We start from the raw sequence: 15363 nt of genomic DNA on the forward strand, positions 1-15363 counted from the left end.
TGCATAAGGCATCCCATGATCCAGAAGATAAGATTATAACCTACATCTCCTTGTGTGGTTGTAAAATAAAAAGTCGAATTTTTTTTCCACTCAACAGACTCATCTTATGTGTATCCCTATTGACAAATTACCTTTCTTCTAGAATGGAACTGACCAATCTAATAGTAAAACAAAGTCAATTACAATCTAACAATTGCTTAGTTTTATACGAAACATGAGAAAAAGAACAGTTTTTAGTGAATTTCCATCTACTGTATTTATAATGTTCTGTGTAACATATCATTTCTTTTACAATATATTTTTAAAGGAATTATTTAGTACCTGCATCTGGATTTCAGAGCCTGCAATTTCGTCTTCTGGAGAATAAGATTGGCGTTCCAGAGAGCCTGCGGGTTCCTTACAACAGAAAGCACTATAAGGACAATTTCAAAGGGAAGGACAATGAGTTACTACTTCAATCTGAGCTGGAACCAACACTATTACTATTGGTGGAGGTACTCAATAAGCAGATTCAGTTAATATTCAATATTTTTTTTTCAAAATAATGTTCAGTAAGATCAATGTAATATCATTCAGTGATCAATATTAGAATTAAAGGGCCTTTCTGACACTCTGCATCAGGCACGTGCATCACTTTGTCCAGTTGCTATGCCAAGCAGTGAAGACAATGCCAGACTTTTGAATTAAATAAATAATAGACAAACTTATTGTAAGAGTTTTAGTTTAAGAAGTCTTCAATTTTGTCTTGATTCTTCCTTTGCTATGAATGTGAGGAGTCTGTAAACTTGTATGTGGATGTTGAACAACTGAGTAGTATAGTGATAGATAAAGAAGAGGAGCTAAAAAGCCTGACAGCACTCCAGGTCGAGAAGTCACTAGAGCCAAATGAGATCCATCCTTGATTGCTGAGAGATGGAAGGAAGAAAATCGCAAATCCATTGACAGAAAGTTTCCTGACCTCTCTGAATGCATGATTAGTCCTGAGGGTCCTGGAGGATTGCAAATGTAACATCATTGTTTAAGAAAGGGGCAAAGGGTAATCCAGGAAATTTAAGCTGTTAGCTTGATATCAATAGTAGAAAGCTGATGGAGGTCATAATGTGGGATAAGTTAAATATACATTTCTGAAAATTTAAGATAATATTATACAGTCAATATGACCTTGTCAAGGGCTGGTCATGCCTGACAAATTTGATTGAGTTCTTTGAGGCAGTGGATGAGGGTAATGCTGTGGATGTTGTACATTTGGACTTACAGAAAATATGGTGCCACATGGCAGTTAGTAAATTAAGGATTGATGGGTCCTTGGCAGCAATGATTTGAAGTTGGCTAAATGATAGGAAACAGAGGATAGGTATAGATCAGCATTTCTCAGTTTGGCAATGAGTTGAAAGTGGTGTTGCCCAGTGGTCAGTGTTGGGACTCTTGCTTTTCTTGATTTATATAAATGATTTTGAGATGGATATTAAGGGCAAAATCTCTACTTTTGAAGATGATACAAATGGGTAGATAAATTTCAATGCAGAAAAATATGACATTATACATTTTGGTAGGAAAACCATGGAAAGACAACACAGGATCGATAGTACTTTGAGGGACTACAGGAGCAAATGTATCCTAGTGTTCGCATGCATATTTCTCTGAAAGTGGCCAGGCAAGTTAGAACAGTTGTTAAGAAGGCGTATGGGATCCTTTGGTTTATAAATAGAGGCAGAGTGTATAAAAGCAAGCAATTGATGCTACACCTATACAAATCATTGGTCAGACCAAATTTGGAATGCTGTATTTGGTTCTTGGCACCTTATTTAAAGAAGGATGTTAAAACTCTGGAGAGAGTGCTAAGAAGATTTGCTAGAATGAAACAATGAATGAGGGAATTTAGATAAAAGGAAAGATTAGCGAAATTGGGCTTGTTTTCCTTGGAGCAAAGAAGACGAACAGGTGACCTTACTGAGGTGTTTAAAATTATAAACAATTTTGACAGGGTAAAGTAGAATATTCTGTTTCTACAAGTTAGTATGTCAATAACTAAGAGTCAGAATTTCAAGATTGTCAGGAAGAAAGCTAGGAGTGAGATGGAGAACAAAAATTCTTTCCTCAGAGAGTTGTTAGAATTTGGCTCAGCCCAAGAGAGTGGTGGAAGTGGATCCCAGAGGAAATTTTAAAAGAGAGCTGGATATATATTTGAAAGTGGTGAATTTAAAAGACTGTGGAGATTAGGGCTGGAGAATAGGACTAGCTGGGTCACTCGTTCAGGAGCCACTACAGACATGCTAAATTAAATGGACTTCTCCTGTACCGTAAAATTATATTATTCTATCTGGGGCTGTTGACAAAATTTGCAAGAGCTGTCTCACAGACTATTGAAGCAATAAGCTGACATAGTCATGGTCAAGAAATCATATCTTACAGATAATGTGAGGAAGCCCAAAACAATTTATGTTGTATTAACATCTTGTACTGAAAGGATAATGTTTTCACTTCTCTGAACATCCTCAGTATTGTATTATTATATTTAAAGGGCTAATCATGCAACTTGAAGAAGGGACTTCCAATTAAAATGCTTTTGACTTAATTTTGCTGATACCAGGTATTGTTTATGATTTCCAAGGGAATGGTGCTGAATCCTTTCGAGGAGATCAAAAATTGCATAATTTGTCAATAGAAAACCTGCTTGAATCACATGGTCTACAGTAATAGTCCCTCTTAAGCTTCAGCATGACTAGAAAATGTACAACAGGCAGATAAAGGGAATAAAGAAGAGAGTTGTGGGAGGAGACATATTCTCAATAAATAAATAAAGGCCAAGGTTGTTTTAGATTCCTTCTCCCAACTTGACATCAACAAGCAATGGGATCTTTTGTAAATCTTTTGTAAATATCTTTTGTAAATGTTAAGCTTTTGGCAGAGGCCTCCACTTGTTCATTTAAAGATATTTGTTAAGTTGCATGTAAATCAAGTAATCCTGAGTCAGTTAAAAATCACACAACACCAGGTTATAGTCCAACAGGTTTAATTGGAAGCACATTAGCTTACGGAGCGCCACTCCTGCATCGGGTGATTGTGCAATAACTGAGTCAGTCAGACTCAGTTATTGTTGTCAACTTAGCAAACATTTTCAAAGTGGGTCCCAAACATGTCTCTTATTAAATGAGGCACGCAGTGTTTACTTAAATTGATGCCTGGGATGGCTCTATATTATCTAAGCCAATGTTCTTCTGGCAATGCTCAGGGCCAGGAATATGGCTTCCTAAAGTGTGTCCCCATTTTCTGCCTGATCAACAGTTACAAAGGTTCAATTTCTAGACCACCTACCCTCAAAGATGAAATTCTAAATGCAACAAAAAAGACATATGCAAGTCTTTGATTATACTTTGAGGCATTTAATATAGAAGTAAATAATTTATACAAGATTTTAGTTAGACTGTAGTTGGACTTCAATTTATTAGCAGGATATTAGAACCATGAAAAGGTCTTGGCTAACTTTACCTAAAGTTATATCATGCTAAAGAGGTTCTAGTTATGAAGAAGGCTTGAATAATTTCACATTTCTATCTGGGACTGGGAAAGCTAAGGGACAACTGGAAGAATTTCTTGATTGCTAAAACTTCTTCAACTTCTCCCTGATATTTATAGGGAGTGCACAAGGTGAAGGGGAAATTTCGCATTTAGGAAAACAGTAAATATGAATTTAAGAACAGTACTGATTAACATTTTGTTTCCATATTCTGCTCAGATTGAAAGATGTCCATTTGACACTAGGCCACAGCCAGGTGCCAAAGAGCAGTGAGAAAAGTCACCATAAAGATCTGAAATATGAGGTTGTTTGAACAGGGGATAGTGGGAAGTTGGAGGCTGGAACAAGAGAGTTTGTAGGATATAGCAGAGAAATTGGAAACTGAATGGGAGAAAAAAATAAATGGCTGTGAATTGGGATTGTTGGTGGTGGAAGAGGACAGAAAGGAAAGGTACAGAGGGAATTTGAGAGACTGGAGTATTTGGGAAAAAAACAAGAGAGATTGGGTGATTGAGGAAAAGGTTTGGAGGGAGATCAGAGATTCCAGCCAGACAATGCAGAGCAGGAAGGAAATTGGATCAATGTCTCATTAAAAATCACACAAAACTAGGTTATAGTCCAGTAGGTTTATTTGGAAGCACTAGCTATCGGAGTGCTGCTCCTCCATCAGGTAGTTGTGGAGTATAAGATCATAGGATGCAGAATTTATAGCAAAAGTTTACAATGTGATGTAACTGAAATTACATGTTGAAAAAGACTGGATTATTTGTTAAATCTTTCATCTTTGAGAATCACCATGTTGGTTTCAGTTCTTCCAAGTGTAAATCACAGAACATTTGAAAGCTACATTCTCAAGTGAACTTTAACAATTGGTGTCATGTTGGCCGCAATGGTAAGATTGATTCTAATCTAAAAAAATTGTATTTGCAGAATTATATTTTACTTTGCTCAAAAACTGCATGAATCCATGTAAGATTCTGTAAAGAGGGGATCATTTTTCCCTGGAGAGTCAGAGGTTGAGGGGTGAACTAATAAAGGTTTATAAAATTACGAGTGGCATAGATAAGGAGAATAAACTTGATCTTTTCCAAAGGACAAGGGCGACCAAACTAGCTTTAAGGTGAGCAGGGAATGATTTAAAAGAGACTTGACTGGCAGCTTTATCACACAGAGGGTGGTGTATGGATGGAATGAGCTGCCACAGGAAGTGGTAGAAGTGGATACATTTAAAGATATTTGGGTGAGACGTGAATAGTAAAGGTTTATAGGAATATGGGCCAACCCAGGCAAATGAGCTAGTTGAGTTTGGGATATCTGGTCAGCATGGATAAGGTGGACCAATGGGTCTGTTTCTGTGCTTTATGACTTTACAAGACAATAAAAATCATGCAACAATATGTGCCAGGGTCAATTACTAGGGGCACAAGTTCAAAGTGTTGGGCGAGTGGAGGGAGCTGGGAGTTTAAAAGAGATGTGTGAGGCAAAGGGTGGTGAGAACCTGGAATGTGCTGCCACAGGACATGGTGGAAGCAGACACAATGGAAGCATTCAAGAAGCACCTCAACAAATAGGAAAGAAATAGCGGAGTGAAGGTAGTTTTAATATGGAAGGGCAGAATGTGTCAGCACAGGCTTGGAGGGTTGAAGGGCCTGTTCTTGGGCAATTCTGTTCTTTGTTCTTTCTCATATGAAGACCGAGGTTAAAATCTAAAACTTTTGCACTTTGATACAAAGTCCTGAACTGATGAACCAAAGAATAAGGTGTTGTGTTTTGAGTTTGTTCACTGCAACACTGTAGCAGAAAGCTCAGCATGGGGCAAGGTGGAGGATGAAAATATTAAAAATTCAAAACCTCAAGGCCATGCTTCCAGACTGATGGAGGTGTTTCACAAAATGGTCCGCTAATCTGCACTTGGTTTCCCCAGTGGCATTGTTTTCTTTCAATTAATTCACAGCAGTGCATGATGTTGGCAAGACCAGCACATTTATTGTCTATCCAATGAGTAAATTGTGGAGATCTGCAGAGAGAGATATATATAGGTTAGGTGAGTGGGCAAAAAGCTTAGCAAATGTGATATAAAGGTTAGTTCATGCACATTGGCAGGAAGAATAGAGGAGCTGAACATAACTTACATTGAGAAAGACTGCAGAACGCTATGGGACAAATGGATTTTGGAGTCCTCATCCTTGAATCACAAAATGCTAGCATCCAATTTTAACAGGAACAGAGAAGACAAATAGGATGTTAGCCTCTATTTCAAAAGGAATGGAATATAAAACAAGAGAAGTTTGCTAAAACTACACAAGGCACTAATCATACCACAACTGCAATGCTATGAACAGTTTGGGGCCACTTACTTAAATAAATATATCCTGCCATTGGTCACAGTTCAGACAAGGTTGCTGAACAAAGAGACCTTGGAGTACAGGTTCATAGCTCCTTGAAAGTGGAGTCACAGGTAGATAGGATAGTGAAGAAGGCATTTGGTATGCTTTCCTTTATTGGTCAGGGTATTGAGTATAGGAGTTGGGAGGTTGTGTTACGGCTGTACAGGCAATTGGTTAGGCCACTTTTGGAATGCTGCATGCAATTTTGGTCTCCTTCCTATCAGAAGAATGTTGTGAAAGTTGAAAGGGTTCAGACAAGGTTTATAAGGATGTTGCCGGGGTTGGAGGATTTGAGGAATAGGGAGAGGTTGAATTGACTGGAGTTGTTTTTCTTGGAGTGTCGGAGGCTGAGGGCTGACCTTATAGAGGTTTACAAAATCATGAGGGGCATGGATAGGATAAATAGACAAAGTCTTTTCCCTAGGATGTGGGAGTCCAGAATTAGAGGGTATAGGTTTAGGGTGAGACGGAAAAGATATAAAAGAGACCTAATGGGCAAATTTTTTACGCAGAGCATGATACGTGTATGGAATGGGCTGCCAGAGGAAGTGGCGGAGGTTAGTACAAGTCCAACATTTAAAAGGCATCTGGATGGGTATATGAATAGGAAGGGTTTGGAGGAATATGGGCCGGGTGCTGGCAGGGGGGACTAGATTGGGTTGGGATATCTGGTTTGCATGGATGAGTTGGACCGAAGGGTCTGTTTCCGTGCTGTACATCTCTATGACTCTGAGGTTCATTAGGTCGATACCAAGCATGGAAGAACATCTAATGAGGAGAGATTGGTTGGATTGGGCCTGGCCACATTGGTATACACAAGAATCTGAGGCTGCCACTGTGTGCAGCAGTGAAGGGTGTTTATGGGGATGATATGCCAATTAAATGGGCTGTTCTTTCCAGATTGGTAGCAATCTTCTTGAGAGTTGTTGAAGCTGAACTCTTAAATACCAGTAGGAAGTATTTCATCACACTCCTGATTTGTGCCTTGGTGGTAGGCAGGTTTTTGAGGAATTAGGAGGTGTGTTAATTGCCATAGAATTCCCAGACACTGAACTGCTATTGTAGTCACAATATATATATATATATGGCTAGTCCAGTTCAGTTTCTGGTCAATGATTACCCCCAGAATGTTGATAGTGGGCATTCAATAATGCCATTGAAAGTCAAGGGCTGATGATTTGATTCTCTCTTGTTGGAGATAGTCACTGCTTCACACTTGTATGGTGTTAATATTATTTGCTACCTATCAGCCCGAGTTTAAATGTTGTCCAGCTCTATCTCTATTTGGACAGGGAAGGTTTGTAGCTCAGGTTGAGGTTCTCAATGGAGGTTTGCTTGCTGAGCTGGAAGGTTTGTTTTCAGATGTTCCATCACCATGTGGTGAGAAAGCGTCTGAAAATGAGCCTTCTAGCTCAGCGAGCAAACCGACATCCATTTCTGTATGCTTGTACACCAGTGGCTTCAACAGACCTGTATTCAGGTACTCATTCCCTTACTCTGACATTGAGGTAGATGCCCAATAAGTTTTAAAACTACTGAGATACTCATCTTTTATAACTGTATAAAGCTCCCTGCATGCACCTCAACCATCAGCTTTGTGATGCAGGACAAAATGTACACTGAAACAAATATTAATTACACCTGGAGGACCATTAACTCAGTGAAATACATTCTTAGGTAACTGTGCCCAAAACTGTTAGTTTTCCAGCATATGGATGAAAGAAAAAAATACTACAGATGCTGGAAATCAGACATAAAAACAGAAAATAGTAGAGAAACTTGACAAGAGTCTTCAGACTCAAAGCATTAACTCTTTTTCTCTTTTCAATTCATAACGTTGTCCCTAACTGTGTGTTACAGACCGACACATTTCAAATGGGCAGTACAGTGGCACAGTGGTTAGCACTACTGCCTCACAGCGCCAGAGACCCAGGTTCAATTCCCGCCTCAGGCGACTGACTGTGTGGAGTTTGCACATTCCCCCTGTGCCTGCGTGGGTTTCCTCCGGGTGGTCCTGTTTCCTCCCACAGTCTAAAAATATGCAGGTTAGGTGTATTGGCTATGCTAAGTTGCCCGTAGGGTTAGGTGAAGGGGTAAATTTAGGGGAATGGGTATGGGTGGGTTGCGCTTCGGCAGGTCAGTGTGGACTTGTTGGACCAAAGGGCCTCTTTCCACACTGTAAGTAATCTAATCAAACTTTAGGACCATGTACAGAGGGTAACACTGAAGCAGAGATGGGAAAGTCACCAAGTCCTTTCAGCATTGTTCCTGAAGGGCTGGAAGCTGTGATACCCCTCATGTTATGTTCCCCATAAAGAATGTATGCTGTAAATCAAAACAAAGAGACACATGTTGCATAGAGAACTTCACATTGATTGCACTGCCTGTAATTTGAAATGTTTTGTCTTCAGGTTGCATACTTAATGTGGAATGCTAAATATAAGACTGTGACAATTATATATGTTGAATTTCCTTGCAAATCCTGCGATATTCAAAGTCAATTATCATGTAATGTTTTTTCAACAATTTGTGTAAATAAAGCATATTTTTGGAGAAGAACATCATGCTGAGGCTTATTGGCAAAATGTATTAACACTCTATTTATAATATCTCACCAGTTCTGATCTGGTTGGGTGAGATGGACTAAACATAACCCCATTTTAGTTTCTTCCTCAATGTAAGATATTTTGAGACATTTTCCTTTATGTGAGGACTAGTATACATTTACAGAGCTTTAACTGTAATGTTCTTCATTAACATTTAATTTTAACACCTGTCTTGGTAAGCAGAATAATTTGCTTGGTTAACAAACAAAGCACCAATGGCCAAGATTCATCTAGAAGTTTAGTAAGAAAAACTATAATTGTAAAAGGTTTGCTTACAATGAGTAGTGTATAGAGTAAGTTCACACTACGATTTTTATTCTTCCTTTACTTGTGGACACTCTGAAGTTTACTCTGAAATGTTGTTACTTTTAAAGAAAACTTTCATTCATATAGCATCTTTCACAACCTCAAGGTATTTGAAAGTAGTCTACAAACAATGATATATTGTAATACGGGAAATGTGGGAGCCAAACATCATGCTTCCATCAATGGTGATATGGTCATGACTGGATGATATGTTTCTGTGATGTTGGGTGGTCAAAAGGGTTAAATATGATGCTCTTCTTCAAACCAGTAGGACATTTCATTATTAGTTGAGAGAGCAGACAGAGTTTTTTTTCTCTGAAAAGCAACAGTACAGCATCATCTGAGCATTGCACTGGAGTATCAGCTTCAATTTTCTGCTCAATACTCTGAACTTGACACCACCGTGTGACTTATGGGTGAGAGTGTCCTCATCTGGTTCATAGCTATTTTCTTTGTTCATTATTCTTGATGGTAGATGAAAATCACTCACTACTCCTTAGAGTTGGGAAAAGTTGGATCATTCATCATAATTGTTGAGAGGGCGAGAAGAAAGTCACCAATATAATTATTGTCTGTTCTGATTGAATTTTGATATTGCAATTTCAATTTTATTTTAAGCAATGGCTGGAGAGAACCCCTGGGCTGGAGCCAGATGGATTTGATTTTTGGGGCAAACTTAAAATCAACATTGAAAGAGGACTGAGAGAGGAATTTGCAAATATCCAGGTAACAATCACCATTAAATTAAAATCAAATATAGAATAGCAATATGAGCTTGTCATTAAAACTTAATATTTCTTAGAAAAGCATTTCCCATAAATTATATCCTGATGAAGAGCTTTTGCCCGAAACATCAATTTTCCTGCTCCTTGGATGCTGCCTGACCTGCTGAGCTTTTCCAGCACCACACACTTGACTAAATCTTACTCCCCTCTCAGCAGCAAGTGGGTATACTTACACCACGTGGGTTGCAGCATTTGAAGAAGACAGCTCACCACCATTTACATGGCAGTTAGAAAGAGAAATAACTGTTGGCTTAGCCAGCAAAGCCCACATCCCAAAAAGGATTTTTAAACATGTACACTGAGATACAAATAAAACTATGGAAAGGTGTTACTTGTCTTGCAAATAAAAGGGCATTTGTCATCAGTTATTTATCGGATTTGATCAATAATGAGGCATAAAATTTCTATTACAAACAGATTACTGTTTATTGGGGTTTTTTGTGACTTTTTGGTTTCACATGACAAATCCTGCATCAGAAAGTAATTCGTCAAATAACATTTGCAGATAGTAAAATATAAATAACTTTAGAAAAATATCCTATATGAATAATCTTCAAATGATACAATATTCTTGTATTGCAAAAGTCAAAGCCGGCATTTGAAGGGAAGGAAGATACGTTGTGGGAGCATGACAAACACAAGGAAGTGCTTACATCACTGTTCGATGAGAAACGGCATGAGCATCTGCTGAGTAAAGGTAGGAACAAACTTGTAGAATGGAAAAGGAGAACTGTTCATCTTTCGTGTCTATGGCCACAGAGACACAATATAAGCAGTCAACCATTCAGAGGGAATTCTCAGATAGTTTATTAAGTTTGTAAAGCAGCAGTCAGTTAGATATAATATATTGGTTAACTGAGAAAATATATAAGATCCATGACAATTGAGGATACTTCATTGATTGCAAAGGGCAAACAGGCAATTGAAAAGAAGTGTCTTCGTCTTATTATTGTGAAGGCATCATCCACCTTTCTAGCTGAGGTGTCTAGGAACTCTTCTCTGGGTCTACCATCAATCGCTTTTGATCCATGTTCCATCTGAAGAGGACAGCTCCCTGACAAAGACTGCCTCCTATAAAAATTGTCTTTTGACTATGAGCACTGTTGATTTATGCACTTTTTCAAGCTGGCAATCACCTGCCTGAATAGTTTTTAGCCAGTGAGTACAGGACAATTACAACATAAGAATAACCATTGCCTCATTGCACTCCTTACCTACTTCCACCACAAAGCCAGCTTTCATAAAACCTAAGAACAAAGTGTTTTCTTTTTCCTAAACAACTAGAATTTCCAGACAGCAGTGACCTGGTAGCCTTTGTAAACTGATACTTACCATAGCAGCCATTGCATGAGGTCTCAAGCTATACGGGAAATACAAGAAAACATTTTGTAAGGACCAAAATTTCTAACCCTGTGATTTCCTACCATGAGATGATTTTAAACCTACTTGAAAAAATTGGGTGGTTATGCCTTGGAGCAAATGGAGGCTAATCTGTCAATGTTTTTACTGTAGATGGCAAAGATACAGGGATGTGTAGGCTATGTGCAATCGCCATAATAAATACTGGGCTACAAGGATAAGCTGTAGGTGCTTGATCAGGGCAGGGTGCTCTTTAGAGGGTCAGTGTAGACACAATGAGCCAAATGGCCTCTTTCCCCACTGCAAGAATTCTACGAATGCCACAAGAAAAATGGGGATCCTCAATGGTCATCCTGGGGAGTTGCTGTCATTTATTTATCTGCTCTTAGTGGGTTGACTCTGACTGGACAAGGCTGAGTGTGAAGTAGAGCAGTCAAAGAGGGTGAGGTTTAGACACAAATAGAAGTGTCAGAGGGTGAAGTGGAGCAGTCAGAGAGGATGAGGCTGAGACTGAAGTGGAACAGTCAGAGGCAACTGTTAGCTTTTAATTGATATTAATTAGAATCCAGAGTCACTTTTCCCAAATTGCGACAGTCTAGAAATTCAAACTCATGTGACCAAAGTTCTTTATGACGTGCATAGAATCATAGAATCTCTACAATGTGGAAGCAGGCCCATCGATCCACACCTACCTTCGGAAGAGCATCAAACCCAGGGCCACATGCTTATTCTACCTCTGTAACCCTGCATTTCCCTTGGCTAATCCACTTCACCTGCATTTCCCTGGGCACTATGGGCAATTTAGCATTACCAATCCACTTAACCTGCACATCTGTGGACTGTGGAAGGAAATCGGAGAATCTAGAAGAAACCCATGCAGACATGGAGAGAAAACTTCCATTAAGAAGACAGTGAAGTAGGGCTTCTGAGCTTGGGGCTTGTCCAATCCATCCACTTTTTATTTCTTTTCTTTTTATTCTCTCTTCTCTCATTGATGGCTCTTTTATTTTATTTAACTCTTGGTGAAGTGCTTGGTTGCAGCAATGACATCGGTGGTGGTGAGTGGGCCCAGTAACATGGACTCAAATAGGTCCACCAGCATGGACTCATGGCAGTGACATTGGAGGCAGATTTGGTTCCTGGCAGCTTCTGCATTGTTGGGGCAGACCCAGTGCGGACTCATGGTTGCTGTGTCAGAGGCAAGTTGGTTAACAACGGAGTCTGCATCTGGTGTAGATTCAAGGAGGTGGTTGTGGAGGTGAGCTTGGGCCCAGTTTGAGACCTGGCAGCATCAGTAGCAATGATGAGATGGGCCCAAAGTAGAGTTATGGCTATTGCACAATTGGGTTTGGGCCAGTGCAGTACCAGGTGGCATCTGTGACGCCTGCATTGATGAGGCCTGGTGAGGATTCATAGAGGGCATTGATACAAGTGAGATTATGCCACAATGTGGTGACTTTCATTCCAGAGGCAGTGGCAGAGTGAAGGAGACTCATGCCTGCACACCAGGCCCATTGGCCCATGGTGGAGCACTTGACAAGAAGGACTGTAAAGTTAGACCGTTTTTCTTCATTTATTCATATTTCCGTCTTTTTATTCTATGTTTTGATTTAGTGTCCTGTGTTTTGAGATGTCGCTGGAAAGTGACAATACTATATAATACTTTTCACTGTATTTTTGTAATAAGATACGTGACAATAAATAAATAATCAAATCACGGGGTGGCATGGTGGTTCAGTGGTTAGCACTGCTGCCTCACAGTGCCAGGGACCTGGGTTTGATGCCAGCCTTGGGCGACTGTCTGTGTGGAGTTTGCACATTCTCCCCGTGTTGTCTGAAAACATTGCACCATATTTCTTTGATATCTTCCTTTCACTAAAATTAACTATTACAAAAAAGCATATCTGATGTTTCTGCATTCTTAAAATTGTGATAAGCTACAAATTGAAAACCATCTTTAACTTTGCTCGTATAAAGGTTTCTGGACATGAAAACAGAGATGACATAGTCAAGTATAGTTCAAAGTTAATCATCTACTCAGGAAAAATGGCAGTAAATGTCATTAAACCTGAAATTAAAGGTTGAGAATATGTTCAAGAACACTCCTGTCGTAAACAATGAATGATTTACCTGTAGTAAACTGAAAGCTCCCAACATTTAGTTTGAGCTAACATTTATTTAGCTGATTTTTAAAAAAAGAATGTTTTCCTGGTGATGAATAATTGTATGCTGCACGTTATAAAAATTACTGAACATGGATTGAAAAAATTCAGAAAAGTTTTACAAGGATGTTGCCAGGGTTGGAGGGTTTAGCTGTAGGGAAAGGCTGAATTGACTAGGGCTGTTTTCCCTGGAATGTCGGAGGCTGAGGGCTTACCTTCAAGAAGTCTGTAAAATCATGAAGGGCATGGATAGGATAAATAGACAAAATATTTTCCCTGGGGTGTGGGAGTCCATAGGTTTAGGGTGAGAGGGGAAAGATATAAAAGAGACCTGAGGGGCAACTTTTTCACTCAGAGGGTGGTACACGTATGGAATGAGCTGCCAGAGGAAGTGGTGGAGGCCAGGAGAATGGCAACATTTAAAAGGCATCTGGATGGGTATATGAATAGGAATGGGTTGGAGAGAAGCGGGCCATGTGCTGACAGGTGGGACTAGATTGGGTTGGAATATCTGGCTGGCATGGACGAGTTGGACTGAAGGGTCTGTTTCCATGCTGTACATCTCTATGCCTCTATAGATTTTTAACCATATTGTCTGATTTATATTAATGATTTTTGACTGTGCTTATTCATTAATAGACAGCAGTGAAACAATAGAGTGAGAGTGGCACAATGGTTAACATTGTTTTCTCACAGCACTAGCTACCTGGGTTCAATTCCACATTTGGGCGATGCTCTAAGTGGAGTTTGCATGTTTTTTTATAGATTAGATTCACAACAGTGTGGAAACAGGCCCTTTGGCCCAACAAGTCCACACAGACCCCCCGAAGAGTAACCCACACAAACCTATTTTCCCTTTGACTAATGCACCTAACACTATGGGCAACTTAGCATGGCCAATTCACCTGGCCTGCACATCGTTTGTGATTGTGGGAGGAAACTGGAGTACCTGGAGCAGACACGGGGAGAATGTGCAAACTCTACACAGACAGTCGCCCGAGGCTGGAATCAAACCTGGGTCCCTGGCACTGTGAGGCAGCAGTGCTAACCACTGAACCACCATGCCACCCCGTGATTTGATTATTTATTTATTGTCAAGTACAAAAACTCTTCCCTATTTCATGTCCTTTCCACTGTTTTATTCCCCGCCTGTTTTAAGATCATTGCCTTGAATCTGAAAATAAATCAGTTACCTGTTAAATTACTTGGTCATTTAAAACTTAACTCTCAGGATTCCTTTACCAGCAAAGCTATATTAAGAAAGGTCCTGTGGCTGGTCAGTATGACTTATGCTTGTGAAAATTGTTAGTGATGAACCTCTGCAGCATTCTGCAGTTTTACGGTGCATTAAAAACTGATGTCTTAAAAAGTATTAAACCTTCCCATGGATTTTTGCTTGGAGTTTCCTTAATTCCGATCAGTGAGAAGAGTAACAAATTTCTACACAGGATGAAAGGAAAGCATACATAGAAAGGCTTAAAGTAGGATTCCAATTGTAGGTCCAGTTGTGTGACATAGATGGAATCCACTATCCTGGAGGCAGGAAACCAACATTATTAGATGAGGTGGTGACATTCTGGAAACTCAGTGCCTTCATGCCTCTATCGAAATGAAGGTCTAGTGAAAAGAACGAAACCTTACTGCCAATTGAGACCCTGGAGTGGTCAATTATTTAAGTGCCAATAAATTGGAGATTCCATTATGTTGGACTGTATTTTCCAGCATGATTCTCTTGAAATTGATCAATCACTGCAAGGGATCAGGAAATCCAAATGCAAATTATCCCAGTAGAAATGGAAAGGCCACACATTTTACCCTGATTTTAATAAAACGTTGCACTGGAAGCTATCTCCCTTCACAAAACTGGATGTTCCCAAGAGTGAATTAATTGTCAATAATGTGGTTATGTTAATTTTCCTGCATACAGACCATAGAATAGATTTTTAAAATTCTTTATTTATGGATTGTTTTACAAAAGCTTTTAAATTAATTTACTATGTAGCAATTTACACTAATGCCAAGTGAAAAAGATGATGTGGCATTTTTAAAAACCATTCTCAATTACTCAAACTGATGACAGACCAAACAATCTTATTAAGCATTTTTAGCTGTATTAATAAAACTATACCAAGTTACCTCTCCTAAATGCATTTTTTAAATATAAGAAGAAATAATTATGCTGTTACAGATCTACTTAATCATGTTAATTCATGGATTTTCTTTTACTTCTATGAATAAGTT

The 15363-nt window shown here is 39.2% G+C and overlaps 1 protein-coding gene across 1 annotated transcript in view; it reads left to right on the forward strand.

Moving 5' to 3' along the window:
- The window catches only part of LOC132833273 (tryptophan 2,3-dioxygenase-like), an 89358-nt gene that overhangs the window by 49125 nt on the left and 24870 nt on the right, over window positions 1–15363 (forward strand). The window contains exons 6-8 of the mRNA XM_060851435.1: window positions 308–494; window positions 9435–9542; window positions 10187–10298. Of these exons, the coding sequence (XP_060707418.1) occupies window positions 308–494; window positions 9435–9542; window positions 10187–10298 (407 nt within the window). The remainder of the gene's footprint in view (window positions 1–307; window positions 495–9434; window positions 9543–10186; window positions 10299–15363) is intronic.

This window comes from Hemiscyllium ocellatum, chromosome 36 (assembly GCF_020745735.1).
Source record: "Hemiscyllium ocellatum isolate sHemOce1 chromosome 36, sHemOce1.pat.X.cur, whole genome shotgun sequence".
NCBI classification, from domain to species: domain Eukaryota; kingdom Metazoa; phylum Chordata; class Chondrichthyes; order Orectolobiformes; family Hemiscylliidae; genus Hemiscyllium; species Hemiscyllium ocellatum.